This window comes from Cucurbita pepo, chromosome LG03 (genome assembly GCF_002806865.2).
Source record: "Cucurbita pepo subsp. pepo cultivar mu-cu-16 chromosome LG03, ASM280686v2, whole genome shotgun sequence".
NCBI lineage: Eukaryota > Viridiplantae > Streptophyta > Magnoliopsida > Cucurbitales > Cucurbitaceae > Cucurbita > Cucurbita pepo.
This window is the reverse complement of record NC_036640.1, coordinates 5,427,845-5,452,472: the sequence shown is the minus strand read 5'-3', so window position 1 is coordinate 5,452,472 and position 24,628 is coordinate 5,427,845. Positions and strand designations below refer to the sequence as shown.

Below are 24,628 nucleotides of genomic sequence, written 5' to 3'. Positions count from 1 at the left end.
TTAAATTTCTTTCCTTTTTAAATAATAATAACATAAATAAATAAAATAAAATAAAATAAAAGACGATGGCCACAAATTTAAATTTATTTCTTTTTGTAATTAAAATAATAATAATAATCAACTGAACCGGTGAATAATTTGTTATTCTTCTAAAGTTTCACGTGTTATAGTTTGATTAGTTTATGTAATAATAATCATTGCATCGTCATTCTAAATTTTATACTATAGACACTCCAAAACACTAAAATTATTAGTAATTAAAGATATATTTGTTATCATCAAAACATCAATTAATTAAATTACAAGTCAACACGAATCTTATGGTCCTCCATATTAATCATAAGTATCAATATTATAAAATTAATTAACTAAACTTTTTAATCGATAAATTCTCATTCATTGTCACTCTAAAAATCATCAAACATCTGTTACAAATAAGAATGAAACATTCCTTGTAAGAGTAGAAACCTCTCCCCAACAGACTGTTTTAATACCGTGAGACCAATAACGATATGTAACGAGCCAAAGCAAACAGTATCTGCTAGTGCTGAACTTTAACCGTTACAAAATTCTCAACATTTCCTTCCCATGGGACAAGAACATATACGGAAAAAACTGTCTCAACCCTCCATGTACCTCTCTAAATTTATTCCCATGCCTAGTGGGTGCAAACCTTGTACCAAACAAGAGGATGCATACATATTACCCAATCCCACCCTTAACTCCCTCTATCCCCATTAAGAAGTATGCCCTACCCACTGTGGCTCCATGGGGCACACAATTACACCCCACAATATCATCAACACTAGTAAATGTCTCTACCTATATCTCCTCCACATTAAAGGAACCAAAACACATCACTTCCAACACACAGATTCTATCATAATTAACAAGAACAAAAGAAAAAATTACTTCAGATTCAAAGGTTTACATCAATATATATAATAAGAGGAAACTCTCAACAAATTGGACAATCTTTGGCAGTACATATCCTCCCCCTTCCCCTCTTCTTTTTGTTTCATATATGGATGGAAAAAATTTAAATAGATGGAAAGAAAAAAAAGAACAAAAGAAAAAAGCTCTTGGTTTCTACAGCTTTTGAATCAAGAAGCCTTTGTTGGAATTGGAAATGAAATTGCAGAAAATGGATAGAGAAATATAATAGAACCTGGACGAGTTTTCTTAATATTTTGGCCCAGAGACTTCACCGACTGACTCGCTGACTGATGTAAAATAATGAATGGTAAGTAATTGAATGATCCTTGTAGGAATAGAGTAATCAATCAATCAATCTGACCCTTCTTCCAACCCTTCCTCTCTCCACCATCATCATCTTCAGCTTCACCTTTTACCTTACCTTACCTTTACCCAGAAAGAATTTTATGTTGTTGTTGTTGTTGTTGTACTTGCTACACTACAAGCTGATCAAGCTGCATCTGCTCAAGCCAAGCTCCAATCACAGAATGATCAGTGGATTCTAATTGTGGTTTAGTAGTAGTTAGACCCTCACCGGATGCTGCACCGCCCCTCCCAGGCACTGCCAGCTTCTCTTTAAGCATCTCAGGTGGGGATTCCTTCACAAGGGTTTGAACCCATGATAAGTCAGGCTCCTCCCCGTTATTTCCCATTTCAAAAGAAGATGACCTTCGCATTTGTTGACCCAGTTCATTCTTACCAACCGACCAATCCACCTTTCCATTGGGGGACCCCCATTTAGGCAAAGAATTGATAGGAGATCCGATCAATGAGCTTGGGACATTAGATCCAAGCTCCCATGAACTGAGAGTGCGCAGATTATGCTTTTCACGCTGTACGAAGGCGGAGAACCTAGATCCCATAGGTGAATGTGGCTCGGTGTTTCTTGGCGACATCCTTCCCGGGGATGAAACTCCATAAGAGGCCTGCAACAAATGATGATCAACATTCTTAGGGGACATAATGCTTGTATTGATAGGTGATAACATGTTCTGCTGCTGCTGCTGGAATTGGTTTAGCATTGTTGATTTGCGCGTAGGGGAAAAGACATTGGCAGCTGGATCGGAGAATCTAGGAGACGAAGAGATCTCAGAAGAAAATAATTCTTCAAGATTGTTAGGAGATAGAGTTTGGGTCCAGCCAGATCGGCTCACAGACACAGGAGTCGGACAAGGCTGAGAGAAACAGTTCAAATCATTCAAAATCCGTGGCTGACTGTTGAAGTCAGGCAGGACGTTCAAATCTTCCAGAGGCATATCCCTGGCATTCAGAGACGACCTCAATCGGCTGGATTGAAGGTTACTTCCTGGTAAATGAAGAGTCGGTACANGCTGTGGCTGTTGAAGTCAGGCAGGACGTTCAAATCTTCCAGAGGCATATCCCTGGCATTCAGAGACGACCTCAATCGGCTGGATTGAAGGTTACTTCCTGGTAAATGAAGAGTCGGTACATTTGGTTGCTGCCAGTTCACAGAAGAGTGACAAACACCATTAGAAGAGGGAGACATGGTCTGAGTAAATGGAGATGGAGATAAAGCTGACACTGATGAAGGGGAACCAGGCAGAAGACCCAATGCAGTAGCCATATCCATTACAGTTGGAGCAGATCCAATTGATCGTGGGGACGGGACAGCAGATCCAGTGGACACATACAATGGCCTTAGTTCTTCGTTAGTGTGAGCAAAGAAGCAGACCCTCCTATTGCAACTGGTGCCATCCTTGCAAAGGCGAGTTCGATACTGTGCTGGGTGAAGCCAACACTCGAATACTCCATGTGCATATTCACACATATCCCCATGCCTGCAAGCCCCCTTTCTAAAGTCAGGGCAAGGAACACAGCTGTAGTGAAACTTCCTTGGGTCTCTTCTGCGGGCATTCTCCCCTGGGTGGACAAAAGGACACTCGGTCCAATCATGAGAATACGCCCGAGAACAAGGTCTCACCTTGAAAGAAAACATACGAAACTCATCAGTTGCATATATGCTGTTCTTGATGTCAGGAAGTGATGGGTCAATTGGATATTCTTTTTTCTCCTTTGTAGAGTTTGCAAACCCATCAGTAAATTTGGGAGAAGAAATAGACTTGGGTGTAGATCGAAACTCATCCTCCAACGACGAGGAAAGTGGCGGTGACTCTGAATCAGGCGTTTTGATTGACAAATGTAAACAGGACACATCCAAAGATCCACTTGAATGATTATTGAGAAGCTCCTCAAGCCTGAACCTTGTGTTCTGCTTCTGCAATTTCGGGTGAACGAAAATGACATCCACGGGGCGGTCACCATTAACATCCTTGGTTTTCGGGTCAGCACCAGCAGATAATAGCAAATCGACAATATCAACAGCATTCACAGAACCACTGGAAGTAGCACAGTGGAGAGCAGTGCTCTTATCTGTGCCAGATGAGAGATTAACATCAACCTCAGGATATGATAGTATAAGCTTCAGAACATCAACACAACCATATGTGGCAGCAACCATAAGAGGCGTTCTGTGCTCATTAACAACTTGTTTTGAACCTTTTTGACGAACATACCAGAGTCCAGACTTGTTCAGAGAAAACAAATCAGACTCCATCATACTCTTGAAGCCTTCTGCATCGTTGTCAGAAGCAAGCTCCAGTAAACTATAAAAAGAATCCTCACAATCAACAGTTAAATGATTCATGTCTTTGGGGTTAGGTAATCTTGCCGAAGTAGTAGATGCAGAATTGGATTTTTCTGGACCACCACACATACTCAAATATCTGCAATCAAAGAAAAAAAACTGTGCATTTATGCCTCATATTACATCAACAAAATCAGAAGGGAAAGGGAATTAAATACAAATACGAAAAGAATATGTTCAAAAGCTCACCAAAATAAGCAAATAAAAAGCTTCTACAATAAATTAGTTTAGGATAATCAGTGAACAGGATTGCAAAACTCTTTAATCAAAAAGCAACAAATCATAACAGGTCTATGAATAACAAATATCCACCGAGACAATCTCAAATACATCAGAAAACAGAAACTCACTCCACCCAAGAGTACTTTCCAATTGTGTAATGATAAGGACCAACCAAGAGTTGAAAACTGGTACCCACAGGAGCTCAAGACGAATAACAAACCCTATAATAGGTAAACAGCAGGCGACCACACTCGGGGAAAGCTGTACTGATACTTGACATATGATTCTATATTTTAGTACTATATGCTAAGCGATTATCACCGGAATTAAAAACGATACTACTAAGATGAAAGTTTCGATCTGAAGCTTGAGAGTTTCAACTAAAAGCAATCTGTTTCATCTTAATATTATAAAAATTTCTTCGCAAAAATCACCAAAAAACATCTCCCAACTTCCCTCCACTCCTAGAAAATCAACGATCACAGAAATTAAACAAACAGAACACATCAATATTAAAAAAGAAAAATTATCCAGACAAAGGTAAATAGAAGAGAAACATTAGAATCAAAATNAGAAAATCAACGATCACAGAAATTAAACAAACAGAACACATCAGTATTAAAAAAAGAAAATTATCCAGACACAGGTAAACAGAAGAGAAACATTAGAATCAAAATCCAGAAGAGAAAACTCAAAATTAACAAAGCAGGCCTCTCAAGAGAAAACGAAGCTGATAAAAGCAGATCAGTATCAACAAACGTCAACTGTAATATCACGATCCTCACAACACAACAACAATNAAGCAGGTCGTTCAAGAGAAAACGAAGCTGATAAAAGCAATCAGTATCAACAAACGTCAACTGTAATATCACGATCCTCACAACACAACAACAATAAAACTTAATTAAAACTTCACACATACTAAACTAAAATTGAAACCCTTGCATCCCCCATCCGAACGAAATATAAAATTNATACTAAACTAAAATTGAAACCCTTGCATCCCCCATCCGAACGAAATATAAAATTAATAAAAAGAATATTTTTTCCAAAATGTTAAGCTTCAAGCTCAATCCGAACTACAAAACAAAAACTCACAGTTATCTATAGCAGCAGAAGAAAACCAGGCAGAGATCTGAGAGAGAGAAGAAAGCGGGCTTCGAAAGTGGCACTCATCGATCGGAGGAGAAAACGGAGGAAGAAAGAGCCACTTNTAGAAGAAAACCAGGCAGAGATCTGAGAGAGAGAAGAAAGAGGGCTTCGAAAGTGAAACTCATCGATCGGAGGAGAAAACGGAGGAAGAAAGAGCCACTTCACTGAAGGAAAAGAAGAAGATCGGAAAGATGAAGCTAAAGGCCATCATCAACGGCGCCGGTGAAGGAAATAAAGAAGAAGAAGAGAGAGTTTACAGAGAGAGAGAGAGAGAGCAGGGGGGGAGATGAGGAAGACGAAGAAGAAGAAATTAAAGTCTGAAATTGAAATGAAATGCGGATTGGAAAGTTTTGGGGGAATTTAAATTTAATGTTGGGAGTTGTAAGGAAATGAGGGGAAATGACATTGAAATTCACANTTTTCAGAGAGAGAGAGAGAGAGAGAGAAGGGGGGAAATGAGGAAGACGAAGAAGAAGAAGAAATTAACGTCTGAAATTGAAATGAAATGCGGATTGGAAAGTTTTGGGGGAATTTAAATTTAATGTTAGGGAGTTGTAAGGAAATGAGGGGAAATGACATTGAAATTCACACGAAATGAAATGCAAATTAAGTAGCAAACTTTTGAGAGCGGGATGACCGGCTTGGCCAGGGGAAGTAGGGTGGGGCTTAGTGGTAGTGAAGGACGAGGTGTTGACTGGCTGAGGAGGTGGACAGTGGAGCGGAATTAAAGGAGGATCATTAAGTGGAATGGAAGCAGGGGTTTGGAGTCCGCCAATGAAATGTGGCCATTTGTCCAATTTTAGTTAAATGTGGGGTCAAATCGAGGAGGTGAAAAGTCGCACAGAACAGAGGCTCCGAATTTTCAGTTTTATAATAAAAGAAAAAGGATAAAGTCTCTTTCAGACAAAAATAAATTTTTAAAAGAATAATATGCGAAGAAAATAAAAAGTCACTAGGAATTCTTTGCAACAAAGTCCTTGTGTCTTTTCTTAATCAATATTTCACCCCAAATCGATTTTTCTCGTTTTTCGTTTTTGGCCCATAATTCTTTTAATTTTCTTAAATTTCCCTCTTTTATTGTCAATTTCACTACTGTTTTAAAAAATACTAGGTTTTTTTATAGTCGTCCGAGTGTAAGTTGAGTTGGTGACCTGAGTAACTCGAATATAGTTGATTACCAACCCAACCTTTTCTTTTGGATTCGGTGGGTTGTCAAGTTATTATTTTTTTAATTATTTAAAAAAAATTATATTTATCCATAATACGTGTTACATTAATAACTAAAATGTCATAAAACTCAAATATCAAACCTTCATAAATTACAACTCATTATCAACATCAGTGACAGACGTCAAATATTCTTAATCTTCCTAATAATCTTTAAAATTAAGATTGGGGTTGTAATTCTATTTTTGGGTTGGTCGGGTTGACCTAACAAGAAAAAATGTAAACCTTCGAATTTTCGGTTATCTAATAAAGTTAGCTCATCCTTTAATTTTAGTTTGAATAGTCAGGTTTGGTCTAGACCAATAAATTAAAGGATTATTTTTTTTTACTAAATAAAAATAATAATAATATTTAAGTTGGGCTTATAGTTACCTTGAATGAAATATTATAATAATGGCATTAAAGCAATTAAAAACAATTTAAGTAATTTATTAATAACATTTAAACAATTTAAGTCTTTACTGTCTTTTTCAAACTTACAATTATTTTAGGAGGGACAGAAATGTCTTTTAATTATTATTAAAATTGAATTAAAATAATTAACATATTTTCTAAAATAGTTTTAAAATATGTGATTAAAGAATCCACCTTTTATAATTTGGATGGGATTTTTTAGTTTTTTTAAAATATATAATATGAATTTTAAAAACAAAAATCTTAATCAAAATATAATAATAATTAGCCGAACGAATAAAAATTCAAAATTAAAATAAAAGTCACTTCGTAAATTTGAATTTTGCCCCATTATTTCCCATAATTCCAATTTTTTCCTTTCAATTTTCTTTGATATTTGAATTTTGCAACATTATAGAAAAAAAAATTGAAGACCTCGTACACAATTATTGAATTAAAAATACATATTTACAAATTCAATGATTTTATAAAAATATTAATACTTAAGTAATATATATCTCAACTATTAAAATATATTTAAATTGACTTCTTTTATTTAGAAAACTTTGTGTATATATATTTTATTGTTAATATTAGGATGCTTGCTTTTTATTTATTAATACACATAAAAAAAAAGTGCATTTTTTAATTAAAATTTATCACTTTTATATGGAATTTTTAAAAATTTATAATAGACAAACACCATATATTTTTTAAAATATTATTAAAATATATAATTAAAAACCCCACTTTTTACCGCTAAATTAATAAAAATATCTATAAACTTTCCACTCTATTTTTAAAAAAATATTGATAAATTTTTAATATTTATTTTAAAAATATGACTGAACGTTAAAAAATATTATTTTTGAATTTCTAAAAATTTCATTAATATTCTTCTAACTTTTTTAATAAAAAAATAATAAATTTGTAAGTAAAAATTTTAATTTTTTTTTTTAATTTCAAGGATATTAATGTTACTTTTCAAGAGTATTTTTGCACTACGATACTAAATGTATTTTCGAAATATTAACGGTATTTTTTAAATAAAGCATTAATAATTTCCATAAAAATAAACTCTTTTCCAATAGCTTAGGTCTTTTTCAAATTTTTTTAAGTGGAAGGGTGTTATTAAAAATTTTAAAAGTCAAAGGATATTTTTGAAATAAATTATTAAATCCAACGATATTTTTTATTAATTTAGCGAAAATTATATTCTTAAAACATAATTATTCAAACCTAAGTTCATTATAATATATATATTCAATATAAATAAAAAAAAGAATAGAACTCATTCTTCAAACATCATCCAATTGATATATTCACTTCTTATCTAAATAATAAAAAATTTATTATTGATAAGTGACATAATGGAATCTTTTCAAAAATAAATCTATCAAATCTTTTAAAAATCTTTTTATTTTTATTATTTTAAATATATATATATATTTATTTATTTTAATTTGGATTTTATCCCAAACTTTTTAAGCATGGAAAATACCTCTCAATCAATATTTTCCCATTAGAATTAAAGCATAAGATATGGATGGTCGTGTTTGAATTGGTGTCTTTTCCATTATTTTATACTTATTTTTTTTTGTTGTCCTTTATTAAAATAAAATAAATAAATAAATAAATAAAAATTAAATAATTGTTTTTCTGATGCCTTGTGGAGTAAGATTTGCAATAAAATCCTCTTTAATTTATTCCTTTATTTATTTATTTATTGCCCTTTTTCCCATCATTATATATATATATATATATAAGAACAAATCAAATAGGTAAGGTTCAAGGTTTGAATGAAAAAAAATATTTTTATATTAACCACTTGCATGAATTATTTGAGCTATAAAATTAGATTAAGTTAATTAATTATGTATTTTTATCAATCAATTATTTCATTATTTTTATCTTTTTCAAGGAGTATTTAAAATTAAATGATATGAGAGATTTTGTCACATATTTACGGGTTTATATAATATGTTTTTTTTTCCCCCTTTTTTTAATTTTATTTATCTTTCTAACTCATAATTGATTTAATATGAGATTCCACGTTAGAGTGTGGAAACCTTTCCCGAGTAGACACGTTTTAAGATTGGGAGGCTAACGGCGATACGTAATGGTCCAAAACGAATAATATCTACTAACAGTGGACTTGAGCGGTTACAAATGGTATTAGAGTTAGACATCGAACGGTTTGCTAGCGAGGACACTAAACCCTCGAGGGGTTGGATTGTGAGATTCCACATCGATTGGAGAGGGGAACGAAACAATTTTTATAAGGGTGTGAAAACCTCCTCCTAGTAGACGGATTTTAAAACTGTGAGACTAATAATGACATGTAACAGGCCAAAACAGACAATAACTACTAGTGGTGGGCTCAGAGTCAGTCATCGAGTAATGTGCCAGCGAAGACTCTAAACCTGTAAGTGGGGTGGATTATGAAATCCCATCGGTGCTGAGCCTCTAAGGAGGGTAGATTGTGAGATCTCGTGTCGATTGGAGAGGGAGACGAAACATTTCTTATAAATTTATGGAAACCTCTCTAAGACGCGTTTGCGATGATGCTGAGTCTCAAAGAGGGGTAGATTGTACGGGTTGTGAGATCTCATATCAGTTGGAGAGGGAAACGAAACATTTCTTATTAAAGTATGAAAATTTTTCCCTAATAGATGCGTTTTAAAATCGTAACGTTGACAACAATATTAACAGATTAAAAAAGACAATATCTATTAGCGTTCAACTTACAATCATATATTTTCAACATCAAAGTTTAAATCATCTTTAAAAAAAAAAAAAAAAAAAAAAAAAAAANATAACACTGTTGATACGACTCACTTATAATTATTACAAAAGATAACATCTCTTTATAAATATACCTGTGAAGGTTTGTCGTTTGATTTGTACGAGTGAGAGTAAGTTTTGTATTCGATTCAATAACTTTGTCATTTTGAAGACTTGACCAAATAGAGAGATAGAAAAATGATTTAACGAGATGGAATTGACTCATTTGAACATAGGGGTAAGTAGATGAGTAGTTTCTTTATGTGCTGGTTACGTAGTCGCTGGGTGACCTGTGTTTTCCGACGAAGCGTCGGAGAACCTGAGCCTCCAACGAACCCACGACCATACCGAAAGTCCTACACTTTAGTAAACCCTCAGATCTCACTTATAAGAAAAGGAAACACGAAATGTTGAGAGAAATGGATGGAAGACGAACGGTTTTGTCTCGTTGGACATAAACGCTTGAAAACAGAGACCTTCGATCTTGCAAACGAAAGACGAGCAAACACGCATAGGATTATTATGGGAAGATGAGGGCGAGCTCAACAAGTTTAGTATGGTTTTTGTAATAACAGCGCTGACAAGGATGAGTTTAAGAAAAACGATAATGAAGAATACTCAGTAAGTGACCCCACTACTTCTTAGCCCAAGCTCATCGCTAGCGCTTTTCCTTTCAGACTTCTCCTCAAGGCTTTAAAACGCGTATGATGCTAGGGAAAAGTTTCCACACACTTACAAACAGTGTTTCTTCTCTTCCCCAACCAATATGGGATTCTCACAATTACTTTTGTACAAAATACGTGCATTATGCAATAGAGTGCCACAACAAGCATCATGACGAGGAGGCATACCTCACATCCACACATGATGAAGAGTCTACACTGGTGTTGTCCCAGAAGATACCCAACTTATTGATAGCAGATGAAGATATCGAGTGGAGATCAACATATGGTACCTAAACAACAGAGNGACAACGGAGCAAGTAACCACATAACCAGAGATCAAACAAATGTCAGGTAATTTATCATTTTTTTAAATAAATTTCTCTAAAGTGGGTGCCCACAACATATTATAATAAATATGTAATTAAAGTTAAGGAATAATTATAGATTATAATAATGTGGTTGGTCTATTTTACCAATTATATCAATTTATTTTAAAAAGAAAGATGGCCCTACCTATAATTATTCCATGAAATTAAAATAAATATGATAGCCTATGTGATTCATAAAATTAGCTCCCTTGGTGTAAAGCTATCCAAAGGATGTGGACTTTACATACCCTTTTTTTATTTTATTTTAGTTATATGATTATATTGGATATAGTGCGCGTGTGGCCCGACAACGTTACATTTTATTTATCAAATTACTATACTTTAAAATTTTATACCATATCAAATATTAATTTTCTCAATTAATAAATTTGGTTAACATTATTTTTAAAAATTACAAAATGGGTCGTATCATTAGTGTTACTAGAGCAAGACAACCAATCTTATCCTTATATTATAGACCATTTATGTTATTACGTGAACATAATCGTTTCATATTTCAACCAAATAATTAATTTCACTTTTATAAATCATTCAACTAAAATTGTACGAACGGTTGTCTACGCGTTTGAAGCAAATGGATGATTTTTTCTTATGATGTTTAGACACTAAAGGAGAATATCTTAGAATTTAGATATCGAACCAATAAGTACCAAAGTTGAATTCAAAATTGAATCTAAATCATTTGAAATTTTTAAAAAAATTATTTTCCACCCACTCTTTTGATGACTTTAAGGATAAGTATTGTGGAGGGTAGAGACTTTTAAGTCGATAAAAAGAGAGACAAAAAAAAAAAACGAAAACTGAAACAGACGTAAAACCTTAATCTCGACAAGTCCAACCATCAGAGTTGTAGCTTTGACCTAGACGTTCGTTTTGCTTAGCTCAGTCGTCCAGCCCTCAGCACCTGTGTCCCAACCCTCGTTTCAGCAATCGACAAGTCTGTTAAGTTTATGCCCGATTTGTTAGTTGACTCACGATCAGCCCAGTTTCTCCATGTGCCCGACTCGAAGTCGTAGTTTGAATTCTTCTCGGATTAGATTGAGTGACCATTTTGGATCGTTTGGAGTCGTTTTTGACGTATTTGTAAGTGTTTAGGTCAGTAAAGATGTTGTTTAAACAATTTAAAATACTTTAACTCATGTTTGGATGGAATAATAGAGGTATGTGAATTAATTACTTAAATATGTTTTAACTATGATGTCACGGGTCCTCATAGGTATAAAACAACCTCGACAAGCAGGATTAGGTAGACACCGACTCATAATTTAGTGATTTCGACTTAGGTCAATAAAGTAAATGAACTTACTATTGGAACGCCTTTGGGCTAGGTTGGATGAATTGTATGTTATATGAATAAAACATACTATGTGGCTTATCAACGTGTTATTACTGGTATTATGTAATATTTATGAACTTCTTGTGATGCATGTACTTCCAATACGTCAATCCATGTATGTTATGATACTATGTTCACATTATGCCTTATGAGACACTTGATGAGCCATGTATGATAAGAATGAATGATATGTCATGTCCACATACATTTGTGTGAGAATCCCACATTCGTTGGGAAGGAGAACAAAACATCTTTTATAAGGACATGAGAACCTTTCCGTAGCAGACATGTTTTAAAGCCTTGAGGGGAAGCCCAAAAGTGAAAGCCCAAAGAGGGCAATATCTACTAGCGGTGAGCTTGAGCCGTTACAAATGGTATCAGAGCCAGACACCAAACTATGTGCCAGCGAGGAGGTATTCCCAAAGGGGGTAGACGCGAGGAGGTGTGTCAGTAAGGACACTCGACCCTGAAGGGGGGTGGATTTGGTGGAGGTCCCACATCGATTGGAGAAAGGAACGAGTGTTAGCAAGGACGTTGGGCCCTGAAGGTGATGAATTGTGAGAATCCCACATTGGTTGGAGAGGAGAACGAAACACCCTCCATAAGGATGTGAGAACTTTTTCCTAACAGACGCGTTTTAAAGCCTAGAAGAAAAAGGACTTGGGTCGTTACCGTTTGTGAGCTAAAAACGAATAGACTAAATTGTTATAAGCTAAAAACGAATAGACTAAATTCATAGACTAAAACGAATAGACTAAAAGGGCTTGGGTCGATACGAATAGACTAAATTCATTCTTACTGAGCCTCAAATTATAAAAAATCAAGATTCATAGTCGTAAAACCAAGCCCTACGCCCACAAAGAGTCTTGAGCCGAACAAGCTAAAGAGTCCATGAGGCCAACTACAACCTTGGTCGGATATGAGCTCGAGAGGTGCACAATTTGTATGTCATTATAACGATTGTGTGACATTTGTTCTAATACGAGGAACAAGTTAGTTGGATGAAAGTTAGACTTTGCGGATAATATTGACATATGATCAAGTCTTGGGTCACGTCTAAGAGAAATATTTTAGAAAACGTAAGCGAGGAAATGTGTTGAAAATAGAAATTAATGTTATAAGCTAAAAACGAATAAGCAACAACCACGACTTTGATAGTATATAATCCGGATAGGAATAATTGACAACTAATTACATCCCTATGATACATTTTGAGACATTTTAACAATGACTATTCTAGACTTGATTTTGGTGACCGGTGACAAGTAACACACCTATGTTTCAACAAGAACCGTAAATACCTATGGAACATGGAAACAATAAAAAATGAGTTTAAAACAGACATGAACAACACGTCCTAAATAAGCATGATCGGGACATCTGACATGCAGCTACAAACAACACGTCTCGAACAAGCAACCGTGACACACAACACTCGATGCCCAAACAATTACTTTTTGTAAATCGTGTCTTTCTAAATTAAACAAATTTTAGGTATGGTCTCGAGCTTAGGTTGATCCAATTCATCTCTCTTTGTCAAACATCATTTACTCACAAATTCCAAATTTATTGCTACCATTTAATGAACCCAACCAATCCAAGGGCCCACCAACTCATAAAAGGACCCCAAAGTAAGGGGTAGGTGTCCTCAATCACTGTCCCATCACCACAATGATTGTCCAATAAATGGCCCCCTACCCTCCACCTGTAGGGATGATTCTCTTTCACATGAACATGTTGGTGAATCCTCTTAGGACCTAATTTCCTTAGGACCAAAAAATGAAAAATGAAAAATGACCCTCCAAGTTTAGGCCACGTAAGGCGCCTGATTATAAGATCGAAAAGATACTTCTCAACAAAACATTAATTTTCGTGGTTCGTATATAATCATCGGACTTGTAATTACAAGTTGATTGTATAAATAGCATTACAAGAACAAGACACCAAACTTTATTTGTACGATTCAAAATTAATCTTCAACCCTCTAATGAAATGTCCTGTCAACGCTCATCAACCAAAACTATCCTACCTCGAGATTAAAAGGTCAAGTGAAATCAAGTCATCACGAGTCATACATTGATCGAGACCGTAATTCAGATCTTTCCCGACCCGGTCATGCAGTGTTGAAGAAGTTGTTTAAAGCTCTTCTTAGGCTTCTTCCTACTCTTCTCAACCATTATCATCTCCCTCTCCCTTTCAATCTCTCCCTCTACTTGCAAACAAAGCTGTTCATAATTCAACACACCAAAAACTAAATATTTGTTTACAAAATTAAATTAAATTAAATTGAAAATATTTTAATATTTTAATTTATGAGTGGGTTTACCTTCAGGACTCTATCCTCAATCTTGTCCAATCTCTCGAGGAGGCTTCCTTTGAGTTCAGTGACTTTGACTGCGTCGTTCATCGGACGGCAGTGCTTCTCCAGACTTCTTGGAGACAGATCAACGGACGATGTGTGATAATCGCTCGTGTGGGCCCCACTTGTCGGGGAAGATGTACACGAGCTCTTTGCTGACTTGCTGCCCCCTTTAATTTCCTCTACCACTCTCAACTGTTAAAAATCAATAATTACCAACAAAATTACCCAAAAAAAACAAAAAAAAATTACTTCAAAAATTATACACTACTAAATTATAATTTACCATTTACCGTATATATTATATTTAATATTTTATTATAAGGCAAATATCCNCCTCGAGATTAAAAGGTCAAGTGAAATCAAGTCATCACGAGTCATACATTGATCGAGACCGTAATTCAGATCTTTCCCGACCCGGTCATGCAGTGTTGAAGAAGTTGTTTAAAGCTCTTCTTAGGCTTCTTCCTACTCTTCTCAACCATTATCATCTCCCTCTCCCTTTCAATCTCTCCCTCTACTTGCAAACAAAGCTGTTCATAATTCAACACACCAAAAACTAAATATTTGTTTACAAAATTAAATTAAATTAAATTGAAAATATTTTAATATTTTAATTTATGAGTGGGTTTACCTTCAGGACTCTATCCTCAATCTTGTCCAATCTCTCGAGGAGGCTTCCTTTGAGTTCAGTGACTTTGACTGCGTCGTTCATCGGACGGCAGTGCTTCTCCAGACTTCTTGGAGACAGATCAACGGACGATGTGTGATAATCGCTCGTGTGGGCCCCACTTGTCGGGGAAGATGTACACGAGCTCTTTGCTGACTTGCTGCCCCCTTTAATTTCCTCTACCAGTCTCAACTGTTAAAAATCAATAATTACCAACAAAATTACCCAAAAAAAACAAAAAAAAATTACTTCAAAAATTATACACTACTAAATTATAATTTACCATTTACCGTATATATTATATTTAATATTTTATTATAAGGCAAATATCCAAATATTTGTCTTTTTTTTATCCTATGATAATTTATTTGATTATAAATAAAATAACTTTCAGAGCATTTTTTTTATCCTATGATTATTTATTTGATTATAAATAAAATAACTTTCAGAGCAAGGTAGATTAAACAAACATTCTCATCCACAATAACCCCTACAGAGAATGTAGGATAGATGAAATACCTAATTTTAATAAATACTTAAATAATTAAAAACCCGTCTCGATTTGATGAGAAAAAATTGATCGGTTCTAGGGATGTCTACTGACGTAACAAAGACAAAGATGGATAACTTTCTATAGTTAAAAGACTTCCATGCATGTTTTATGAAAAACTTTAGGCTAGAAATATCGATGAGCGGAGATTGAAAAATGGACGGTAAGCATTTCCCGTTCTCATCTCAATCTACTTAAGACGTACTAAATTAACTTTGCACTACACCACCGAATGACTTGCCTGAATGCTCACTCTTTTTAGTAAAGAGCGTTAGCAGCCATCAAACTAAAGCACACACTCGTAAGAGGATCAACATCTCACCTCGATTCAAAAAGATTTAGGGCCCAACGAAATAAAAGTTACTAATTTCCCATCTCACTGGGAAGGTCCATGATCACATAGATTGAACGGTTTTTGTTTCGATTCAAGGGTACGATTGGAAAAAGTTCAAGGTTTTGACTTGATCTTTTAATCGACTATAAAAGTGAAATACGTCAGGAAATAGAGGTTTAGGGGAAAAGAGAACGAAGAAAGAGTTTTTACTTTTAGTTAGGTTAATATACGACGATCAAGACAATTCCCGCAAATATCAATACTAAAACATATATAGCTAGTAAAAACACTTCCTTAATTGAACAAAAAAAAAAAAAAAAAAAAAAAAAATNACCTTACGAAAAACAGCCTAACTAAAAAAAGCATGTAGAAAAGGAAAACCATCAACATCAAAATTACAAAAGGAATCATGAACGGATTCTCTCACCAACCAACCCTTTGTCGAGGATTATTAGGAGTGAGTCACACCTTGGTTAATTTAGTGGAAGATCATGGGTTTATAAGTGAGGAATACTATCTCCATTGACATGAGGTCTTCCGGGGAAGCCCAAAGCAGAGCCATGAGAGCTTATGCTCAAAATGGATAATATCATACCAGTGTGGAGAGTCGTGATTCCTAACACCCTTCTCATTTTCTCAGTCATTTTCCCGAGAAACAAACATCAAAACCATCATTTTCTCCACCATGTCCACACAATAACATATTCACAAACACATTAAAAAAAAAAAAAAAAAAANAGCCGGTCCAACCGCGAGAGAATCGGTTCCTCGCCAAGTGCCATTTTCCCGGGAAACAAACAGAAAATTCAGAAAACAAAATGTTTTCCTTTAACAAAATATTTGGGGTTTAATACAAACAATGGCTGGGGATTCTGGAACGACAAGACCGTGGCAGTTATGGAGGATGTCGGCTGTCAAATGGAGCGACGTGTCGGATTTAGTAGAGGGAGAAAAGGATTGGGTGTGGACACGCGTTGCTGTGACAACATGCATTGAATGTGGAGACGGCACGTGGGTGGTCACGTGGGTCTGTGAGTTTTTAATGCGATGTACTGATGTGGACGGCGAACATTATCCTTTTTTTTTTTTTTTTTTTTTTTTTTTTTTTTTTTTTTTTTTTTTTTTTTTTTTATGTATGTCATTATAACGATTGTGTGACATTTGTTCTAATACAAGGAACAAATTAGTTGGATGAAAGTTAGACTTTGCGGACAATATTGACATATGATCAGAGTCTTGGGTCACGTTTAAGAGAAATGTTTGAGAAAACGTAAGCGAGGAAATGTGTTGAAAACAGAAATCAATGTTATAAGCTAAAAACGAATAAGCAACAACCACGACTTTGACAGTATATAACCGGGATAGGAAGAATTGACATCTAATTACATCCCTATGATACATTTTGGGACATTTTAACGTGATCATTCTAAACTTGATTTTGGTGACAAGTAACACATCTATGTTTCAACAAGAACGGTAAATACCTATTGAACATAAAAGCAATAAAAAATGAGTTTAAAACAGATATGGACAACAGGTCCTAAATATGGACCTAAATAAGCATAATCAGGACATCTGACAAGCAGCTACAAACAACATGTCTCGGACAAGCAACCGTAACACACTTGTAAATCGTGTCTTTTTAAATTAAACAAATTTTAGGTATCGTGTCGAGCTTAGGTTAATCCATTTCATCTCTCTTTGTCAAACATCATTTACTCACAAATTCCAAATTTGTTGCTACCATTTAATGAACACAACCAATCCAAGGGCCCACCAACTCATAAAAGGACCCCAAAGTAAGGGGTAGGTGTCCTCAATCACTGTCCCATCACCACAATGATTGTCCAATACATGGGCCCCCTACCCTCCACCTGTAGGGATGATTCTCTTTCACATGAACATGTTGGTGAATCCTTCTTGGGACCTAATTTCCTTAGGACCAAAAAATAAAAAATAAAAAATGAAAAAGGACCCTCCAAGTTTAGGCCACGTAAGGCGCCTGGTCTCAATTATAAGATCGAAAAAATTACTTCTCAACAAAACATTAATTTTCGTGGTTCAATCGTATATGATAAATAGCATTACAAGAACAAGACACCCGACTTTATTTGTACAGATTCAAAATTAATCTTCAACCCTCTAATGAAATGTCCTGTCAACGCTCATCAACCAAAACTATCCTAACTCGAGATTAAAAGGTCAAGTAAAATCAAGTCATCACGAGTCATACATTGATCGAGACCGTAATTCAGATCTTTCCCGACCCGGTCATACAGTGTTGAAGAAGTTGTTTAAAGCTCTTCTTAGGCTTCTTCCTACTCTTCTCAACCATTATCATCTCCCTCTCCCTTTCAATCTCTCCCTCTACTTGCAAACAAAGCTGTTCATAATTCAACACACCAAAAACTAAATATTTGTTTACAAAATTAAATTAAATTAAATTGAAAATATTTTAATATTTTAATTTATGAGTGGGTTTACCTTCAGGACTCTATCCTCAATCTTGTCCAATCTCTCGAGGAGGCTTCCTTTGAGTTCAGTGACTTTGACTGCGTCGTTCATCGGACGGCAGTGCTTCTCCAGACTTCTTGGAGACAGATCAACGGACGATGTGTGATAATCGCTCGTGTGGGCCCCACTTGTCGGGGAAGATGTACACGAGCTCTTTGCTGACTTGCTGCCCCCTTTAATTTCCTCTACCACTCTCAACTGTTAAAAATCAATAATTACCAACAAAATTACCAAAAAAAAAAAAAAAAAAAAATTACTTCAAAAATTATACACACATCTATTTTCACCATGGTTAAGGATATAATTTACCGTATATATTATATTTAAATATTTTATTATAAGATAAATATCCCGATATTTATCTTCCTATCATATGATAATTTATTTGATTATAAATATTTTATTATACGACAAATATCCCGATATTTATCTTTCTATCATATGGTAATTTATTATAAATAAGATAACTTAGTATTATTAAGGATATTTAGTACTAAATTATAAATTACAGTATATATTATATTTAATATTTTATTATAAGGCAAATATCCAGACACAAGAGCATTTACGTGAGGTGGATTAAACGAACATTCTCACCTACAATAACCCTACCAAGAATGTATGATAGATGACATACCTAATTTTAATAAATACTTAAATAATTAAAAACCCGTCTCAATTTGATGAGAAAAAATTGATTGGTTCTAGGAATGTCTGCTGACGTAACAAAGACAGATGGATAACTTTCTATAGTTAAACACTTTCATGCATGTTCTATGGAAAACTTTCGGCTAGAAATATCGATGAGCGGAGATTGAAAAGTGGACGGTAAACATTTCCCGTTCTCATCTCAATCTACTTAGGACGTACTAAACCCACTTTGCACTACACCACCGAATGACTCACCTGAATGCTCACATAGATTTAGGGCCCAACGAAATAAAAGTTACTAATTTCCCATCTCACTGGGAAGGTCCATGATCACATAGATTGAACGGTTTTTGTTTCGATTCAGGAGTACGATCGAAAAAAGTTCAAGGTTTTGACTTGATCTTTTTATCGACTATAAAAGTGAAATACATTAGGAAATAGAGGTTCAGGGGAAAAGAGAACGAAAAAAGAGTTTTTACTTTCAGTTAGGTTAATATACAACGATCAAGATAATTCCCGCAAATATCAATACTAAAACATATATAGCTAGTTAAAACACTTCCTTANACATAATCAAAACCTTAAACCTTACAAAAAAACAGCCTAACTAAAAAAACATGTAGAAAAGGAAAACCATCAACGTCAAAATTATAAAAGGAATCATGACCCCATTCTCTCACCAACCAACCAACCCTTTGTTGAGGATTATTAGGAGTGAGTTACCGTTAGTGGAAGATCATGGGTTTATAAGTGAGGAATATGCATAAGGCCTCTTGGAGAAACTCAAAGCAAAGGCACGAGAGCTTATGTTTAAAGTGCACAATATCATAGTGGAGAGTCGAATCACCCTTCTCATTTTCTCAGTCATTTTCTCGAGAAACAAACATCAAAAACCATCCTTTTCTCCACCATGTCCACACAATAACATATTCACAAACACAGCAGATGAAGATATCGAGTGGAGATCAACATATGGTACCTAAACAACAGAGCAAGTAACCACATAACCAGAGATCAAACAAATGATAACATTAATTTATCATTTTTTTAAATAAATTTCTCTAAAGTGGGTCCCCACAACATATTATAATAAATATGTAATTAAAGTTAAGGAATAATTATAGATTATAATAATGTGGTTGGTCTATTTTACCAATTATATCAATTTATTTTAAAAAGAAATATGGTCCTACCTATAATTATTCCATGAAATTAAAATAAATATGATAGCCTATGTGATTCATAAAATTATCTCCCTTGGTGTAAAGCTATCCAAAGGATGTGGACTTTACATACCCTTTTTTTATTTTATTTTATTTATATGATTATATTGGATATAGTGCGCGTGTGGCCCGACAACGTTACATTTTATTTATCAAATTACTATACTTTAAAATTTTATAGCATATCAATTATTAATTTTCTCGATTAATAAATTTAGTTAACATTATTTGTAAAAATTACAAAATGGGTCGTAACAGTAGTGTTACTGGAACAAGATAACCAATCTTATCCTTATATTATAGACCATTTATGTTATTACGTGAACATAATCGTGTCATATTTCAACCAAATAATTAATTTCACTTTTATAAATCATTCAACTAAAATTGTACGAACGGTTGTCTACGCGTTTGAAGCTCATTTTTGAAACGGATGATTTTTTCTTATGATGTTTGGACACTAAAGGAGAATATCTTAGAATTTAGATATCGAACCAATAAGTACGAAAGTTGAATTCAAAATTGGATCTAAATCATTTGAAATTTTAAAAAAAATTATTTTCCACCCACTCTTTTGATGACTTTAAGGAAAAGTATTCAGAGGGTAGAGACTTTTAAGTCGATAAAAAGAGAGAATAAAAAATCGAAAATCGAAAACCGAAATAGATGTAAAACCTTAATCTCGACAAGCCCAACCATCAGAGTTGTAGCTTTGACCTAGACATCCGCTTTGCTTAGCTCAGGCGTCCAGCCCTCAGCACCTGTGTCCCAACACTCGTTTCAGCAATCGACAAGTCTGTTAAGTTTATGCCCGATTTGTTAGTTGACTCACAATCAGCCCAGTTTCTCCATGTGCCCGACTCGAAGTCATAGTTTGAATTCTTCTCGAATTAGATTGAGCAACTATATTGGATCGTTTTGAGTCATTTTTTACGTTTAAACAATTTTAAATACTTTAAATCATGTTTAGAATGAATAATAGAGTCTGATGAATTAATTCCTTAAATATGTTTTAACTATGATGTCACGGGACATCATAGGTATAATAAAACCTCGACATATAGGATCGAATGGACACTGGCTCATATTTTAATGATTTCGACTTAGGCCAATAAACTAAGTGAATTTACTATTGGAACGCCTTTGGGCTAGGTTGGATGGATTGTATGTTGTATGAATAATACATACTGTGTGGCTTATCTACGTGTTATTACTAGTATTATGTGATGTTTATGAACTTCTTGTGATGCATGTACTTCCAATATGTCAATCCTTGTATGTTATGATACCATGTTCACATTATGCCCTATAAGACACTTGATGAGCTATGTACGATAAGAATGAATGATATGTCATGTCCACATACATTTGTGTGAGAATCCCGCGTTGGTTGGGAAGGAGAACAAAACATCTTTTATAAGGACATGGGAACCTTTCTGTAGCAGACGCGTTTTAAAGCCTTGAGGGGAAGCCCAAAAGGGAAAGCCCAAAGAGGGCAATATCTACTAGCGGTGAGCTTGAGCCGTTACAAATGGTATCAGAGCCAGACACCAAACTATGTGCCAGCGAGGAGGTATTCCCAAAGGGGGTAGACGCGAGGAGGTGTGTCAGTAAGGACACTAGACCCTGAAGGGAGGTGGATTTGGTGGAGGTCCCACATCGATTGGAGAAAGGAACGAGTGTTAGCAAGGACGTTGGGCCCTGAAGGTGATGAATTGTGAGAATCCCACATTGGTTGGAGAGGAGAACGAAACACCCTCCATAAGGATGTGAGAACTTTTTCCTAACAGACGCGTTTTAAAGCCTAGAAGAAAAAGGACTTGGGTCGTTACCGTTTGTGAGCTAAAAACGAATAGACTAAATTGTTATAAGCTAAAAACGAATAGACTAAATTCATAGACTAAAACGAATAGACTAAAAGGGCTTGGGTCGATACGAATAGACTAAATTCATTCTTACTGAGCCTCAAATTATAAAAAATCAAGATTCATAGTCGTAAAACCAAGCCCTACGCCCACAAAGAGTCTTGAACCGAACAAGCTAAAGAGTCCATGAGGCCAACTACAACCTTGGTCGAATATGAGCTCGAGAGGTGCACAATTTGTATGTCATTATAACGATTGTGTGACATTTGTTCTAATACAAGGAACAAATTAGTTGGATGAAAGTTAGACTTTGCGGACAATATTGACATATGATCAGAGTCTTGGGTCACGTTTAAGAGAAATGTTTGAGAAAACGTAAGCGAGGAAATGTGTTGAAAACAGAAATCAATGTTATAAGCTAAAAACGAATAAGCAACAACCACGACTTTGACAGTATATAACCGGGATAGGAAGAATTGACATCTAATTACATCCCTATGATACATTTTGGGACATTTTAACGTGATCATTCTAAACTTGATTTTGGTGACAAGTAACACATCTATGTTTCAACAAGAACGGTAAATACCTATTGAACATAAAAGCAATAAAAAATGAGTTTAAAACAGATATGGACAACAGGTCCTAAATATGGACCTAAATAAGCATAATCAGGACATCTGACAAGCAGCTACAAACAACATGTCTCGGACAAGCAACCGTAACACACTTGTAAATCGTGTCTTTTTAAATTAAACAAATTTTAGGTATCGTGTCGAGCTTAGGTTAATCCATTTCATCTCTCTTTGTCAAACATCATTTACTCACAAATTCCAAATTTGTTGCTACCATTTAATGAACACAACCAATCCAAGGGCCCACCAACTCATAAAAGGACCCCAAAGTAAGGGGTAGGTGTCCTCAATCACTGTCCCATCACCACAATGATTGTCCAATACATGGGCCCCCTACCCTCCACCTGTAGGGATGATTCTCTTTCACATGAACATGTTGGTGAATCCTTCTTGGGACCTAATTTCCTTAGGACCAAAAAATAAAAAATAAAAAATGAAAAAGGACCCTCCAAGTTTAGGCCACGTAAGGCGCCTGGTCTCAATTATAAGATCGAAAAAATTACTTCTCAACAAAACATTAATTTTCGTGGTTCAATCGTATATGATAAATAGCATTACAAGAACAAGACACCCGACTTTATTTGTACAGATTCAAAATTAATCTTCAACCCTCTAATGAAATGTCCTGTCAACGCTCATCAACCAAAACTATCCTAACTCGAGATTAAAAGGTCAAGTAAAATCAAGTCATCACGAGTCATACATTGATCGAGACCGTAATTCAGATCTTTCCCGACCCGGTCATACAGTGTTGAAGAAGTTGTTTAAAGCTCTTCTTAGGCTTCTTCCTACTCTTCTCAACCATTATCATCTCCCTCTCCCTTTCAATCTCTCCCTCTACTTGCAAACAAAGCTGTTCATAATTCAACACACCAAAAACTAAATATTTGTTTACAAAATTAAATTAAATTAAATTGAAAATATTTTAATATTTTAATTTATGAGTGGGTTTACCTTCAGGACTCTATCCTCAATCTTGTCCAATCTCTCGAGGAGGCTTCCTTTGAGTTCAGTGACTTTGACTGCGTCGTTCATCGGACGGCAGTGCTTCTCCAGACTTCTTGGAGACAGATCAACGGACGATGTGTGATAATCGCTCGTGTGGGCCCCACTTGTCGGGGAAGATGTACACGAGCTCTTTGCTGACTTGCTGCCCCCTTTAATTTCCTCTACCACTCTCAACTGTTAAAAATCAATAATTACCAACAAAATTACCAAATAAAAAAAAAAAAAAAAATTACTTCAAAAATTATACACACATCTATTTTCACCATGGTTAAGGATATAATTTACCGTATATATTATATTTAAATATTTTATTATAAGATAAATATCCCGATATTTATCTTCCTATCATATGATAATTTATTTGATTATAAATATTTTATTATACGACAAATATCCCGATATTTATCTTTCTATCATATGGTAATTTATTATAAATAAGATAACTTAGTATTATTAAGGATATTTAGTACTAAATTATAAATTACAGTATATATTATATTTAATATTTTATTATAAGGCAAATATCCAGACACAAGAGCATTTACGTGAGGTGGATTAAACGAACATTCTCACCTACAATAACCCTACCAAGAATGTATGATAGATGACATACCTAATTTTAATAAATACTTAAATAATTAAAAACCCGTCTCAATTTGATGAGAAAAAATTGATTGGTTCTAGGAATGTCTGCTGACGTAACAAAGACAGATGGATAACTTTCTATAGTTAAACACTTTCATGCATGTTCTATGGAAAACTTTCGGCTAGAAATATCGATGAGCGGAGATTGAAAAGTGGACGGTAAACATTTCCCGTTCTCATCTCAATCTACTTAGGACGTACTAAACCCACTTTGCACTACACCACCGAATGACTCACCTGAATGCTCACATAGATTTAGGGCCCAACGAAATAAAAGTTACTAATTTCCCATCTCACTGGGAAGGTCCATGATCACATAGATTGAACGGTTTTTGTTTCGATTCAGGAGTACGATCGAAAAAAGTT

The 24,628-nt window shown here is 34.7% G+C and overlaps 2 protein-coding genes across 3 annotated transcripts; both read right to left on the bottom strand.

Annotated features, from left to right (window-relative positions):
• Positions 1-908: 908 nt before the first annotated feature.
• Positions 909-5,069, bottom strand: LOC111790396 (zinc finger CCCH domain-containing protein 30-like). 2 transcript variants are annotated; one of them, XM_023671277.1, is made up of 3 exons: positions 4,961-5,069; positions 2,306-3,719; positions 909-2,189 (listed from the first exon to the last, which is right to left on the bottom strand). In XM_023671277.1, exons 2-3 carry the CDS (start codon positions 3,707-3,709, stop codon positions 1,410-1,412), a joined length of 2,184 nt encoding a protein of 727 aa, XP_023527045.1. In that variant the 5' UTR covers positions 3,710-3,719; positions 4,961-5,069; the 3' UTR covers positions 909-1,409. The 2 variants fall into 2 exon arrangements, with proteins under 2 accessions (XP_023527045.1, XP_023527046.1); XM_023671278.1 differs by having other exon boundaries at positions 909-2,281; positions 2,404-3,719.
• Positions 5,070-13,819: 8,750 nt separating this feature from the next.
• On the bottom strand, positions 13,820-16,523 carry LOC111791474. Its single transcript, XM_023672836.1, has 3 exons — positions 16,451-16,523; positions 14,135-14,363; positions 13,820-14,033 (listed from the first exon to the last, which is right to left on the bottom strand). The coding sequence occupies exons 1-3, from the start codon at positions 16,501-16,503 to the stop codon at positions 13,902-13,904; spliced, it is 414 nt and encodes a 137-aa protein (XP_023528604.1). The 5' UTR covers positions 16,504-16,523; the 3' UTR covers positions 13,820-13,901.
• Between the last annotated feature and the right edge of the window lie 8,105 nt (positions 16,524-24,628).

What these genes read in the sequence shown, in the direction of transcription:
- LOC111790396 (XM_023671277.1), bottom strand. Translation starts at nt 3,709, where the DNA reads ATGTGTGGTGGTCCAGAAAAATCCAATTCTGCATCTACTACTTCGGCA.